This window comes from Oncorhynchus mykiss, chromosome 14, assembly GCF_013265735.2.
Source record: "Oncorhynchus mykiss isolate Arlee chromosome 14, USDA_OmykA_1.1, whole genome shotgun sequence".
In the NCBI taxonomy this organism is placed as follows: domain Eukaryota; kingdom Metazoa; phylum Chordata; class Actinopteri; order Salmoniformes; family Salmonidae; genus Oncorhynchus; species Oncorhynchus mykiss.
In genome coordinates, this window is record NC_048578.1 from 35,131,316 (window position 1) to 35,146,825 (window position 15,510).

Here is a 15,510-nt window from a genome sequence, read left to right on the forward strand (position 1 = left end):
AACTACTTTTCTCCTTTCCAAATTTTGTAAGAATATTTTCTAGGTCCACTAATATAGGACTATTAAAGGCCCAGCCCTGCAGACTGCTATATAGGTCCACTAATATAGGACTATTAAATGCCCAGCCCTGCAGACTGCTATATAGGTCCACTAATATAGGACTATTAAAGGCCCAGCCCTGCAGACTGCTATATAGGTCCACTAATATAGGACTATTAAAGGCCCAGCCCTGCAGACTGCTATATAGGTCCACTAATATAGGACTATTAAATGCCCAGCCCTGCAAACTGCTATATAGGTCCACTAATATAGGACTATTAAAGGCCCAGCCCTGCAGACTGCTATATAGGTCCACTAATATAGGACTATTAAAGGCCCAGCCCTGCAGACTGCTATATAGGTCCACTAATATAGGACTATTAAATGCCCAGCCCTGCAGACTGCTATATAGGTCCACTAATATAGGACTATTAAAGGCCCAGCCCTGCAGACTGCTATATAGGTCCACTAATATAGGACTATTAAAGGCCCAGCCCTGCAGACTGCTATATAGGTCCACTAATATAGGACTATTAAAGGCCCAGCCCTGCAGACTGCTATATAGGTCCACTAATATAGGACTATTAAATGCCCAGCCCTGCAGACTGCTATATAGGTCCACTAATATAGGACTATTAAAGGCCCAGCCCTGCAGACTGCTATATAGGTCCACTAATATAGGACTATTAAATGCCCAGCCCTGCAGACTGCTATATAGGTCCACTAATATAGGACTATTAAAGGCCCAGCCCTGCAGACTGCTATATAGGTCCACTAATATAGGACTATTAAAGGCCCAGCCCTGCAGACTGCTATATAGGTCCACTAATATAGGACTATTAAAGGCCCAGCCCTGCAGACTGCTATATAGGTCCACTAATATAGGACTATTAAATGCCCAGCCCTGCAGACTGCTATATAGGTCCACTAATATAGGACTATTAAATGCCCAGCCCTGCAGACTGCTATATAGGTCCACTAATATAGGACTATTAAAGGCCCAGCCCTGCAGACTGCTATATAGGTCCACTAATATAGGACTATTAAAGGCCCAGCCCTGCAGACTGCTATATAGGTCCACTAATATAGGACTATTAAAGGCCCAGCCCTGCAGACTGCTATATAGGTCCACTAATATAGGACTATTAAAGGCCCAGCCCTGCAGACTGCTATATAGGTCCACTAATATAGGACTATTAAAGGCCCAGCCCTGCAGACTGCTATATAGGTCCACTAATATAGGACTATTAAAGGCCCAGCCCTGCAGACTGCTATATAGGTCCACTAATATAGGACTATTAAAGGCCCAGCCCTGCAGACTGCTATATAGGTCCACTAATATAGGACTATTAAAGGCCCAGTGACATTTAAAAAATAAAAAAAAATAATCATTTTATTTTTCAGTGGGTGCTGCAGCACCGTCAGAACCCCTACTTCACGCGGCTATGCCCAGGTGGCAACACGCATCTCTGCGTGCAGATATCTCAGATATCTCAGCCCACCACCTCAAGCTCAACCTAAAAAAAACAGAGCTACTCTTCCTCCTGGGAAAGGCCTGCCAGCTCCAAGACCGTTCCATCATGATTGACTCCACGATGTCCCATTCCCAGAGTGCAACAAACTTTGGAGTGAACCTGTAAAAACACCATGTCGTTCTATGCAAACACTGAAGAAGTGACTCTCAGGTTCATGTTTAAAAACAAATGTAAAACATATTTCACCTTTATTTAACCAGGTAGGCTAGTTGAGAACACCTTTATTTAACCAGGTAGGCTAGTTGAGAACACCTTTATTTAACCAGGTAGGCTAGTTGAGAACAAGTTCTCATTTACAACTGCAACCTGGCCAAGATAAAGCAAAGCAGTTTGACACCGACAACAACACAGAGTTACACATGGAGTAAAACAAACATACAGTCAATAATACAGTAGAACAACAAGTCTATATACAAAGTGAGCAAATGAGGTGAGATAAGGGAGGTAAAGGCAAAAAAAAGGCCATGGTGGCGAAGTAAATACAATATAGCAAGTAAAACACTGGAATGGTAGATGTGCAGTAGATGGATGTGCAAAGTAGAAATACTGGGGTGCAAAGGAGCAAGATAAATAAATAAATACAGTAGGGGATGAGGTAGTTGTTTGGGCTATTTACAGATGGGCTATGTACAGGTGCGGTGATCTGTGAGCTGCTCTGACAGCTGGTGCTTAAAGCTAGTGAGGGAGATAAGTATCTCCAGTTTCAGTGATTTTTGTAGTTAATTCCAGTCATTGGCAGCAGAGAACTGGAAGGAGAGGAAGCCAATGGAAGAATTGTCTTTGGGGGTGACCAGTGAGATATACCTGCTGGAGCGCGTGCTACGGGTGGGTGCTGCTATGGTGACCAGCGAGCTGAGATAAGGCGGGGCTTTACCTAGCAGGGTCTTATAGATGGCCAAAAGCCAGTGGGTTTGGCGACGAGTATGAAGCGAGGGCCAGCCAACGAGAGCGTACAAGTCGCAGTGGTGGGTAGTATACGGGGCTTTGGTGACAAAACGGATGGCACTGTGATAGACTGCATCCAATTTGTTGAGTAGAGTTTTGGAGGCTATTTTGTAAATGACATCGCCGAAGTCGAGGATCGGTAGGATGGTCAGTTTTACGAGGGTATGTTTGGCAGCATGAGTGAAGGATGCTTTGTTGCAAAATAGGAAGCCAATTCTAGATTTTGGATTGGAGATGTTTGATGTGAGTCTGGAATCAGAGTTTGCAGTCTAACCAGACACCTAGGTATTTGTAGTTGTCCACATATTCTAAGTCCGTCCAGAGTAGTGATGCTGGACGGGTGGGCAGGTGCGGGCAGCGATCGGTTGAAGAGCATGCATTTAGTTTTACTTGTATTTAAGAGCATTTGGAGGCCACATAAGGAGAGTTGTATGGCATTGAAGCTCATCTGGAGGGTAGTTAACACTGTGTCCAAAGAAGGGCCAGAAGTATACAGAATGGTGTTGTCTGCGTAGAGGTGGATCAGAGACTCACCAGCAGCAAGAGCGACATCATTGATGTATACAGAGAAGAGAGTCGGCCCAAGAATTGAACCCTGTGGCACCCCCATAGAGACTGCCAGAGGTCCTGCACAACAGGCCCTCCGATTTGACACACTGAACTCTATCTGAGAAGTAGTTGGTAAACCAGGCGAGGCAATCATTTGAAATACCAAGGCTGTTGAGTCTGCCGATAAGGATGTGGTGATTGATAGAGTCGAAAGCCTTAGCCAGGTCGATGAATACGGCTGCACAGTATTGTTTCTTATCGATGGCGGTTATGATATCGTTTAGGACCTTGAGTATGGCTGAAGAGCACCCATGACCAGCTCTGAAACGCCACAGGATGTTTTTGTGCTGGTCAAGGGCAGTCAGGTCTGGAGAGAACCATGGGCTACATCTGTTCCTGGTTCTACATTTCTTGAAAGGGGCAATTTCTTGAAATGCCTTTCATGCATTATCATGCTCCTTGCCCATCCTCTGAAAACAGCTGAAACCCTACCTCTTAAAAAAAAAACACAGTACACCCCCAAAAAATATATTATTGTGATCTACAACTTGCACTTGACTTTTTTCCCCCCTTTACTAGCTCAGACTTTGCAGATAGTTACTTTACTGAGGAAAGATGTACTTACTATGACTGTGAAATGCAGTTGTCCCACCCAGCAATCTTAAAACGACTAAAATGTTAAATGTGTATATACAGAATGTATAGCCAGCCTATTGATGTGTTTGGTGTGTATTGGTGTGTATACAGGGCTCATCTCAGCACGACTTCCTGTTAATAAAATAAAGGTTCAATAAATAAATAAAAAATGTGTGGTGGGAGTGTTAAATCAATGCAGCGAAAAACGCGCCCATTAATTTCGATCGGGGCATGATCCAGCGTGTGCCGCTCCGTAAAATGTTTAACCAATCATACCCATAATCGGAATCCATCACACTCGTTTCCTATTGGCTACATTTAGACTGACAGGGCTACACACACTCCACGACGATTGGTTGTTCACTAAACTGCTTTTGCGTTTGATTGGCGACATATTTCCTCTCGCAGTAAATTCATTGGTTCGTGCATCTAAGACTGTAAATTCTGGGTAGGTTGTCCACGTTCCACGTTTGAGACCGGTAAAAGAGCAGCCGAACACGTTTTGCGTTGCCCTGCTAGAACAATCTTTCTAGTTACCGCCTGGCAGAGCGGAGGTGATTCAGTGAAATCACACATATATATATATTTTTTAATAAACCATTTTTAACAATTGCCTCCTGGTAAGTAAACCCTGTTTGAAATTATTGAATAAATATCCGCTGCAGTAATATTTGTAATCTTATTAAGGCGCTGTTTGATGCTAACTAGTAAGCTTATTAACGCTAGTTAGCATGATAAAAGCTAAGTCATTTTTAGTTGTGCTAACTAGCCAGTTAACTAACGTCACCTAGCTAGTACATACTTGTCTTAAATTATTTGATTGTGCCACGAAATTAGACTTAAATCGGGTGACGTGGGTTAAATCAGTCAGTCGAGTGGACCGTCGAAATGGCCAACTAATCCGACTGGGGTGGTTGAAAGACTGGCCTTTCCCCTAGCGAGCCATGGCTGCCCAGTTAGCGATGTTTGTCTGTTCAAATGTTTATGATATCAGTTTTGACGTCGAAGATTATCAGTCGGCTGCTGTTTAGTCTGCTACGTTTCGGTAACTAAATATTTTGCTAGTTTTAAATAAACTGAGCGAAAAGGAGCCGTGGCTAACCTTGGCTAATTAGCTAGCTAGTTAGTTAGCATTGTATTTACCACACGTGTTGGTGATACAATATATCGAAGTTCGCTATTTTCAGCTGTCCGAGTTCATTTGGGTAATAAGATATAGTTGTCTGGCCATCGACATAACCGGCCAAAATCGTTACATTTCGATAACATTGTTTTTCTGTCGATGACGTGACCAGTGTTGCAGTCGGGCCTTTCTGGGCATAAAACCCTTGAAGCACAGCTTAGCTAAATAACGTTAGACAGTTTAACTGGGTGGGTCTGGGCGACTCATTTGTCTCCTGTAATTAATTTCATACTACTATAAACTGAAACCTATTATTGGTTGAATTGACTAGATGTCTAGCGAGCTAGTCATCCAATAGATTAGATTTAATGCAAATGATGCTCTTGCACAGCCTCCTGTAACGTTTGTGCTAATGTTAACGTTTCTTGTCGCCACGATTGGCTAAATAAATAGCTGGGTGATGTGGCTTGCCGGGTTTGTCAGACAGAACAGACACGGATGGTGACTGGTACAGATCAGACTCCATTATCCACACCATGACAACCACACCTTGTTTCAGTTCTCTTCAGCTGACCAAAGAAATGGTGATGGAGAAACCAAGTGCCCAGCTCGTGGGGCGGGAGTTTGTCCGACAGTACTACACACTACTCAACCAGGCACCCGACTACCTGCACAGGTAAAGCTAATACAGTACTACACACTACTCAACCAGGCACCCGACTACCTGCACAGGTAAAGCTAATACAGTACTACACAATACTCAACCAGGCACCTGACTACCTGCACAGGTAAAGCCAGTACAGTACTAGAAAATTGTTCCCAAACAGTATCTGTTCCATTGTGATCTGCTTTAATATATTAATGGGTTATCTATCCCTCTACTATAAAGATGAGAAATAACTGATTTTAAATGTTTTTTGTTGTAGGTTTTATGGGAAAAATTCCTCCTATGTACATGGAGGTCTGGACAACAATGGCAAACCAGTTGAATCAGTCTATGGACAGTCGGTGAGTACTGCAATACAATATCCCCAAATTATATTTGCATCACTTCGTGAAGCAGTATTATATGTTTCCTTTGTAAAATATCCAACGCGACACATCCACACATGATTTTATGGCAAAGATCTCTCAGTATGTTCATATTAAAGATGGGTCATATAATGTCAGTTAGGTTTTCTGATACAAGTCTAACACATTTTAAGTTTGAGATTCTCATCAAAGTCTTTATTTCCGTATAAAGGAGATCCATAAAAAAGTTTTGGCGCTGAACTTTCGTGACTGCCACACCAAGATCAGACATGTGGACGCCCATGCGACCTTGAACGAGGGCGTCGTGGTGCAAGTGATGGGGGAGCTGTCCAACGACATGCAGCCCATGCGCAAATTCATGCAGACATTCGTGCTGGCCCCTGAGGTAGGTCCTTCAACTGTATAGAGGAACATTGGAAATTTGTGTATTAGTGTCCAGTTCAGTTAAAGGGTTAATTGTTTTAAACTCAATGACCTTGGTGTTTCAGGGCACTGTAACAAACAAGTTCTACGTTCACAACGATGTGTTCCGTTACCAAGACGAAGTGTTTGGGGATTCTGACTCAGAACCCCCTGAAGGTGAGCCAGTTAAACATTAGGAAGCTTAACGTTTGGCTTGTTTGGTTTCTTATGTAATTTGTGTCTCGTGACTAATACATAATGGTTAGAGGTGTTGCTCTTATTGAACTCCATTGCGGTGCTTTGTACCTCTGGGTCAACGCTACTATTATGAATAATATGCCTTCACCTTTTAGGTATATAGAAGCATCTGCTAAATGACTAAAAGGTAACAGGTATTTAATTTAGCTCTAAAACTTCTGTAATTGGCACTCGGTCATGTTCTTGGTGTTTCAGAGTCTGATGAGGATGTGGAGGAGATGGAGGAGAGAGTACCATCACCTGAGGTGGCCCAGGAAGAGGCTGCAGCCTTCTACAAACAGACACCGTGGTAAGGAAACATATCTATCTTAGTCTTGACTGCATCAGCAATCCTATTCCACTTTTCATCCTCAATGTTAAGTCTGTAATACTATAACATGAATGGTGGCAAACATGCCTTTCATCAGAGAGAGGTGTCCACCCATGGTGCTCTATATATATATATATATATATATATATATATATATATATATATATATATATATATATATATATATATATATATATATATATATATATATATATATATATATATATTTATTTATTTTAGATGATCGTAATTAATCTTAACAGAATGTAAAGGGTAGAACTATGTTCTTATACCATCATGACAGGTTTTTATTGAAAAGCAAAACATTGACCGTTGAATCTTCATCCCAGCTATATATCATAAACAAACATTTAACCTAGAAGGAACAAGTCACCTAGACAGTACTACACTATAACTCCAAATATATTATTTGTCCTGTAGGCTATTTGTATAAACATTTTAAATTAATAAATAACAAAACTGCGTGGGTTTTCAAGTACACTCTAGGCCTAATTTAATTTAGCCTTGACATTTCATTTTTTAAATAAATAACCACACCTGGCTGTCTGCGAACGCTAGAGCAGGCTGGTCATGGCTAGAATGGATCCAGCTTGTCGAATTAACATCAGATTTGACTTTTCGTATCAGGTTAGGAGTATTTACAGAGCATGTTTGGAGAATTAGGAATAGGGTTAGCTAAAATGAAACTTTTTTTTTTTAACGTTCATTTGACAATCTATATCCCTTCTAGCTATGACCCGGGCTGGTCCGCCCCATTCCCGTTGCGATTCAGCACCACAGCAAATGAAAGGGAACACTAGACAGCCACAAAATTTTAAGAAGTTCTTACACTGATGTTGTCCAATCAAATTTGGACAACCGTGTTATAGGTTTACATTTCTACTGGAGGATGTTAATAAATGTTATGCTTATTGTAATTTGAACTATTGTGAGGTCATCAATCAATCAATCAAATTTATTTTATATAGCCCTTCGTACATCAGCTGATATCTCAAAGTGCTGTACAGAAACCCAGCCTAAAACCCCAAACAGCAAGCAATGCAGGTGAAGAAGCACGGTGGCTAGGAAAAACTCCCTAGAAAGGCCAAAACCTAGGAAGAAACCTAGAGAGGAACCAGGCTATGTGGGGTGGCCAGTCCTCTTCTGGCTGTGCCGGGTGGAGATTATAACAAAACATGGTCAAGATGTTCAAATGTTCATAAATGACCAGCATGGTCGAATAATAATAAGGCAGAATAGTTGAAACTGGAGCAGCAGCACAGTCAGGTGGACTGGGGACAGCAAGGAGTCATCATGTCAGGTATTCCTGGGGCATGGTCCTAGGGCTCAGGTCCTCCGAGAGAGAGAAAGAAAGAGAGAATTAGAGAGAGCATATGTGGGATGGCCAGTCCTCTTCTGGCTGTGCCGGGTGGAGATTATAACAGAACATGGCCAAGATGTTCAAATGTTCATAAATGATCAGCATGGTCGAATAATAATAAGGCAGAACAGTTGAAACTGGAGCAGCAGCACAGCCAGGTGGACTGGGGACAGCAAGGAGTCATCATGTCAGGTAGTCCTGGGGCATGGTCCTAGGGCTCAGGTCCTCCGAGAGAGAGAAAGAGAGAAGGAGAGAATTAGAGAACGCACACTTAGATTCACACAGGACACCGAATAGGACAGGAGAAGTACTCCAGATATAACAAACTGACCCTAGCCCCCCGACACATAAACTACTGCAGCATAAATACTGGAGGCTGAGACAGGAGGGGTCAGGAGACACTGTGGCCCACTCCGAGGACACCCCCGGACAGGGCCAAACAGGAAGGATATAACCCCACCCACTTTGCCAAAGCACAGCCCCCACACCACTAGAGGGATATCTTCAACCACCAACTTACCATCCTGAGACAAGGCTGAGTATAGCCCACAAAGACCTCCGCCACGGCACAACTTAAGGGGGGGGGGGGGGGGTGCCAACCCAGACAGGATGACCACATCAGTGACTCAACCCACTCAGGTGACGCACCTCCTCCAGGGACGGCATGAGAGAGCCCCAGTAAAGCCAGTGACTCAGCCCCTGTAATAGGGTTAGAGGCAGAGAATCCCAGTGGAAAGAGGGGAACCGGCCAGGCAGAGACAGCAAGGGTGGTTCGTTGCTCCAGAGCCTTTCCGTTCACCCTCCCACTCCTGGGCCAGACTACACTCAATCATATGACCCACTGAAGAGATGAGTCTTCAGTAGAGACTTAAAGGTTGAGACCGAGTTTGCGTCTCTGACATGGGTAGGCAGACCGTTCCATAAAAATGGAGCTCTATAGGAGAAAGCCCTGCCTCCAGCTGTTTGCTTAAAAATTCTAGGGACAATTAGGAGGCCTGCGTCTTGTGACCGTAGCGTACGTGTAGGTATGTACGGCAGGACCAAATCAGAGAGATAGATAGGAGCAAGCCCATGTAATGCTTTGTAGGTTAGCAGTAAAACCTTGAAATCAGCCCTTGCTTTGACAGGAAGCCAGTGTAGAGAGGCTAGCACTGGAGTAATATGATCAAATTTTTTGGTTCTAGTCAGGATTCTAGCAGCCGTATTTAGCACTAACTGAAGTTTATTTAGTGCTTTATCCGGGTAGCCGGAAAGTAGAGCATTGCAGTAGTCTAACCTGGAAGTGACAAAAGCATGGATTAATTTTTCTGCATCATTTTTGGACAGAAAGTTCCTGATTTTTGCAATGTTACGTAGATGGAAAAAAGCTGTCCTTGAAATGGTCTTGATATGTTCTTCAAAAGAGAGATCAGGGTCCAGAGTAACGCCGAGGTCCTTCACAGTTTTATTTGAGACGACTGTACAACCATTAAGATTAATTGTCAGATTCAACAGAAGATCTCTTTGTTTCTTGGGACCTAGAACAAGCATCTCTGTTTTGTCCGAGTTTAAAAGTAGAAAGTTTGCAGCCATCCACTTCCTTATGTCTGAAACACATTCTTCTAGCAAGGGCAATTTTGGGGCTTCACCATGTTTAATTGAAATGTACAGCTGTGTGTCATCTGCATAGCAGTGAAAGTTAACATTATGTTTTCGAATAACATCCCCCCGTGTGATTACACGTGACCTATTGACGACAGTTTCGTACTATGGGCAGTTGGCTGCTGAATACGCTCAACTGAAATGCACCGATTGCACATCATCTTGTCTATCAATCCATTCCAAATCTTTATAGACTGCTATACATGAAACGGGCAGCACATGTTGATCTTGCCTAGGGGAGCAGAACTTCTACAACTGTCCTGACCAACACAATTTGTCTCTAATTTGCGACTGTCCTTGGCCTGCTCAGTGAGCCGCTGCTGTTGGGAAATCAAAACTCTCCCACTCCTTTATTAAAGCAGCATACGATATCCATCAGCCTCGTTACTTTGTTCTCAGGAAGGCGCAATCTAGGGGCCTCCTGAGTGGCGCGGTGGTCTAAGGTAGTGCTAGCTGTGTCACTAGATATTCTGGGTTTGAGTCCAGGTTCTGTTGCATTCGGCCTCAACCGGAAGACCCGTGGCCCAGCGTCGTCCGGGTTAGGGGAGGGTTTGGCCCAGCGTCGTCCGGGTTAGGGGAGGGTTTGGCCCAGCGTCGTCCGGGTTAGGGGAGGGTTTGGCCCAGCGTCGTCCGGGTTAGGGGAGGGTTTGGCCCAGCGTCGTCCGGGTTAGGGGAGGGTTTGGCCCAGCGTCGTCCGGGTTAGGGGAGGGTTTGGCCCAGCGTCGTCCGGGTTAGGGGAGGGTTTGGCCCAGCGCCGTCCGGGTTAGGGGAGGGTTTGGCCCAGCGCCGTCCGGGTTAGGGGAGGGTTTGGCCCAGCGCCGTCCGGGTTAGGGGAGGGTTTGGCCCAGCGCCGTCCGGGTTAGGGGAGGGTTTGGCCCAGTGCCCTCCGGGTTAGGGGAGGGTTTGGCCCAGTGCCCTCCGGGTTAGGGGAGTGTTTGGCCCAGTGTTGTCCGGGTTGGGGGAGGGTTTACTTAAAGAATAAACGTTTTGTTTTCGAAATGATAGTTTCTGGGTTTGACCATATTAAGCTCGTATTTCTGTGTTTATTATAATTAAGTTTAAGAGCAGTTTGACATCAGTGGTAGGCAGCAGCAGGCTTAAGCATTCATTCAAACAGCACTTTACTGCGTTTGCCAGCAGCTCTTAGCAATGCTGAGATGCACAGCGCTGTTTATGACTTCAAGCCTATCACCTCCGGAGATTAGGCTGGCAATACTCTAGTGCCTATAAGAACATCCAATAGTCAAGGGTATATGAAATACAAATGGTATAGAGATATAGTCCTATAATAACTACAACCTGAAACCTCTTAGCTGGAGGACTCATGTTAAAAGGAACCACCAGCTTTCATATGTTCTGAGCAAGGAACTTAAATGTTAGCTTTTTTACATGGTACATATTGCACTTTTACTGGAAACATTATTTTGCACTGCGCCCCCCCCCCCCAGACAATTTAGATGTCACATTTCATTTATTGGCTTTTCTGTGATGCGAAATAGTGGTGGTTTACCCAATAAATTACTTGCAACTTATTTAGTGCCACTTCATTCTAGTCTATGCTTGGGTTAATATTAGACGTGTGTGTCTGGGTTATATCAGCACCGAGGCCAAGAGACCAGAGGAAGAGGTGGCTTTAACCCCAGAGCCTGAGGCAGAACCTGAGGCGGAGGCGGAGCCAGAGGCGGAGCCAGAGGCAGAGCCAGACGTGGTGGATGGAAAACGGGACCTGGAGCCAGAGACCCTGCAGCAGCAGGAACACGCCACAGAGGAGCAGGGAGAGCAGTGTCCAGTCTCCTCGCCCCTGCCCTCTGCCACTGCTGACCCTGCCCCCGCACCCGCTGAAGATAACCGGGTAGGTCTCAACCCTTCTGTTGGCTACGCTGTGGTCATGTCAACATGGTGGTTGTGATTCCTTCTTTGTGTGACCTGGCTGTCTATTCCTCTCTGGATGCTGTGTTTTGGCTGGTTATCCACTGTAGAGGTCACTAGGCAATATGTGACTTGTCTACACCTCTGATTATTCCAGTTTGGTTTAAGAACCATTTTGGTTGCATCAGCTTTGATTAGCTAATTTTCTAGATGAACTACTAGCTAATTTTCTAGATGAACTACTAGCTAATTTTCTAGATTAACCACTAGCTAATTTTCTAGATTAACCACTAGCTAATTTTCTAGATTAACTACTAGCTAATTTTCTAGATTAACTACTAGCTAATTTTCTAGATTAACCACTAGCTAATTTTCTAGATGAACTACTAGCTAATTTTCTAGATTAACTACTATTGCTGAGAAATTCCTTCCTTTGACCCTTGATGTTTGGGTGGCAGGGTAGCCTAGTCACATGTAAATGCGCTAGTAACCGGAAGGTTGCAAGTTCAAACCCCCGAGCTGACAAGGTACAAATCTGTCGTTCTTCCCCTGAACAGGCAGTTGTCCCACTGTTCCTAGGCCGTCATTGAAAATAAGAATTTGTTCTTAACTGACTTGCCTAGTAAAATAAAGGTAAAATAAAAAGGTAGCTTCTAGTGGTTTCCCTGTACAGCTACCAGACCTCATTCAGCTTGATTTAATAATGTCTGTTTGGTCTCTCCTCAAGCCTTTCTCCTGGGCGTCTGTCACCAGTAAGAACCTTCCCCCTAGCGGCGTTGTCCCCGTCTCTGGCATCCCCCCTCACGTCGTCAAAGTTCCCTCAGCACCGGTATGTTAACATACAATGTTATTTTCTCTGTGTAAAAAAAAAAAACAGTCCTCCTGTAGCAGACATGATGTATTAAATACCAGCAGAAGAAACAACCACACATTCTATATTGGTTACTAAGGCGATTAAAAATCACCTATTACACATCTTGTATGTATCCAACCAGTTGAAAGACCACATGCACTATATTTATGATTAGGTATAATTAACATTTACGTGTGACTTTTTTTAAAGTCAATGTTCCTCTTAAAAAGGACAACGAACACAATCAACTAGTGATTTAGCTTGGAGCCTTGTTGTCTTGGTCTTCTAGCCTGGTTTCTCAGGGTCTTGTCTTGGTGCTTTAGCCCAGGGTGGAGGTGAAAACAGAAGCCGCAGCACAGAGAACACAACCGAGAGGAGACCAGAGACCACGGGAAGCAAGACCCGGCCCCCCACCAGTCAGAGGACCCCGACCTGGAGGTATGATCCACCGGATAACATCTCGCCCCCAACACACGGTACCATCCACCAGGAAGCTGGATCATGTTCAGGATGTAGAAAATGTATCGAAATGAAGTGCAACTGTGATGTACTTCCTTACCTCTCGTCCAATAAGAACACAGATTTGTTTTCCGTTGTAAAAAAAATATATATATATTTGCTACAGTATGCTGTCTACGTTGGATGTAACCCTGTCTGTTAGTCTGAACTCTGAATGGGAGTCTGTCTGTCTGTTAGTGTGTGTGTGTGTAGTGCTTATTCTTTGAAGAAACATCAGGCGTGTATGCGTGACCTAAAGTGATCTCCTCTCATGCCTCTGTCGGGTCTCTGCTCTTGGTCTGCAGTGCGGGAAGGAGAGCAGGGAGAGTCGTCGGAGGTTGGCCGTGTGGTGCGGTATCCAGATGCTCACCAGCTCTTTGTAGGAAACGTTCCTCATGATGTGGACAAGGCAGAGCTCAAGGAGTTTTTCCAACGTAATGTCCCTCTTTTTATTTTTAATGGTCTGCAAAAAAGCTTTTGAATTAATGGCTTTGTATGGTTTCAACTGGCAAATAATTGATTTAAATAGGGACAGCACATGGTAATCAGTCCTGGGGTGTAGTAGTAGTAGTACCACATTTTAGATGGATAGTCTTAATTGATCATAGTCCCCAAATGACCTGTAAAACAGTTAGACATAATTTATTAGAATCATTGATCTTTCTAATTTTAAATGATCTGCGTCTCTGCAACAGAACACAGAATGCTTTGCAGCAACTGATGGAGGTAATTGATTGGTTGAAAGTGTTGTCATTTGAATATGATCTGGTTCCCCCTACAGAGTATGGTACTGTGCTTGAGCTACGGATCAACAGCGGAGGAAAGCTTCCTAACTTTGGGTTTGTGGTGTTTGACGATTCGGAACCTGTACAGAAAATCCTAAGCAACCGGGTACTAATTATTTTTACATTATGTTAAGCCTGAGTGTTTTAATTACCAACATGCTGTTTTGATGAACTCTGCTCCATTTTGTCAAGCCTTCGGCTCCATTTTGTCAAGCCTTCGGCTCCATTTTGTCAAGCCTTCGGCTCCATTTTGTCAAGCCTTCGGCTCCATTTTGTCAAGCCTTCGGCTCCACTTTGTCAAGCCTTCGGCTCCACTTTGTCAAGCCTTCGGCTCCATTTTGTCAAGCCTTCGGCTCCACTTTGTCAAGCCTTCGGCTACATTTCAATGATGATTGAAAGGTGCTTCACATTCCCATGTCTGTTTTGGAAGCAGTACATGTCATTCAAAAAATTCTTAATGCATGTACAGACGATCCTTTCTAAAAGCCCACTCTGATCTTTACAGTTTTTGATCATTTAAATTAGTTAATATACTAACAGTCCTCTTTCATTTGTAGCCCATTAAGTTCAGAGGCGATGTCCGACTGAACGTGGAGGAAAAGAAGACGCGCTCCGCCCGGGAAGGGGATCGGCGAGACATCCGCCCCAGAGGTCCAGGTGGCCCCGGAGGGCCCCGAGAGAGGATAGGAGGGCCCAGGGGCCCCCCCACCAGGGGTGGCATGGCACAGAAACCCAGCTTTGGCTCTGGACGAGGTACTGGACCCAGTGAAGGAGGTCGCTACATGGGACCTCGTCAGTGAATGTCACTCTGAAGTTGGTCTGATGTCCTACCATGCCAGTTACTACTACTACTACTGCTGATGTCAGTTGCCCCGACTCTTTGAGTATTATAAAACAAAGATGGCTTCTACATCCCTCCCTCCCTTCGCGTTTTGTTTTGTTCATTGGGATTCTGGAATGTGATCCATCTCTCCTTTTCTCCTGACTTTGACATGATCTGGGCTTTTCTCCTCATCTTTTACATCATCCTGAACTTGAATTTGTTTTGAAAGTTAAAAAAAAAAGAATAATTTAAAAAGGGTCTTAAACTAACTAGTTGAATTGGAACAGCCCAGTTTGGTTTTGGCGTTCTCTCCCTGTTTCTTAAAGGAACGTGTATGTACTGCTTGGGCAGTCCTGTGTATTGCTACCATTGTCTTTTCAGGTCAAATGCAAGTAATGGTTTTATTTTAAATTGTGAAGTTGAATCATGGTTGTAAATGGTTATTATCGAGCATGTAACAAATCCGGTCTGCCTTTCACTACTGATGCACTTCATCATGACAAATCAGCTGATGAGAGAACTGAATAAACATGTTTTACTGTTTTAAACCTGACTTCTGTAGTCTATACATCGAGTTCATCTTTATGGGCTGGTTTCCTGGACACACATTAGTCCTACTTCTGGACTATAAAGCATGTCTGGAGATGTCCAATGAGCTTGCTTTTTAGTGCAAGATGAGGCTTAATTTGTGTCCAGGAAATCAGCCCTTGTTCATTATGAGGAAAGGAACTGTGGCCGCCCTAAGGAAACCTGGCAACGAACCGTGAAAGAGATGCCTCCCCCCCCCCCCCCCCAAAAAAAGAGAAGATCAGAAGCAGTGGCACTCCTGTA

At 44.0% G+C, this 15,510-nt stretch overlaps 1 protein-coding gene across 1 annotated transcript; it reads left to right on the top strand.

Annotated features, from left to right (window-relative positions):
- The first annotated feature begins 4,146 nt into the window (after positions 1–4,146).
- g3bp1 (GTPase activating protein (SH3 domain) binding protein 1) lies at positions 4,147–15,227 on the top strand. Its single transcript, XM_021561843.2, has 12 exons — positions 4,147–4,324; positions 5,387–5,503; positions 5,754–5,835; positions 6,071–6,244; positions 6,348–6,438; positions 6,715–6,808; positions 11,451–11,703; positions 12,448–12,549; positions 12,897–13,011; positions 13,377–13,505; positions 13,853–13,962; positions 14,414–15,227. Exons 2-12 carry the CDS (start codon positions 5,409–5,411, stop codon positions 14,654–14,656), a joined length of 1,488 nt encoding a protein of 495 aa, XP_021417518.2. The 5' UTR covers positions 4,147–4,324; positions 5,387–5,408; the 3' UTR covers positions 14,657–15,227.
- Positions 15,228–15,510: the final 283 nt, after the last annotated feature.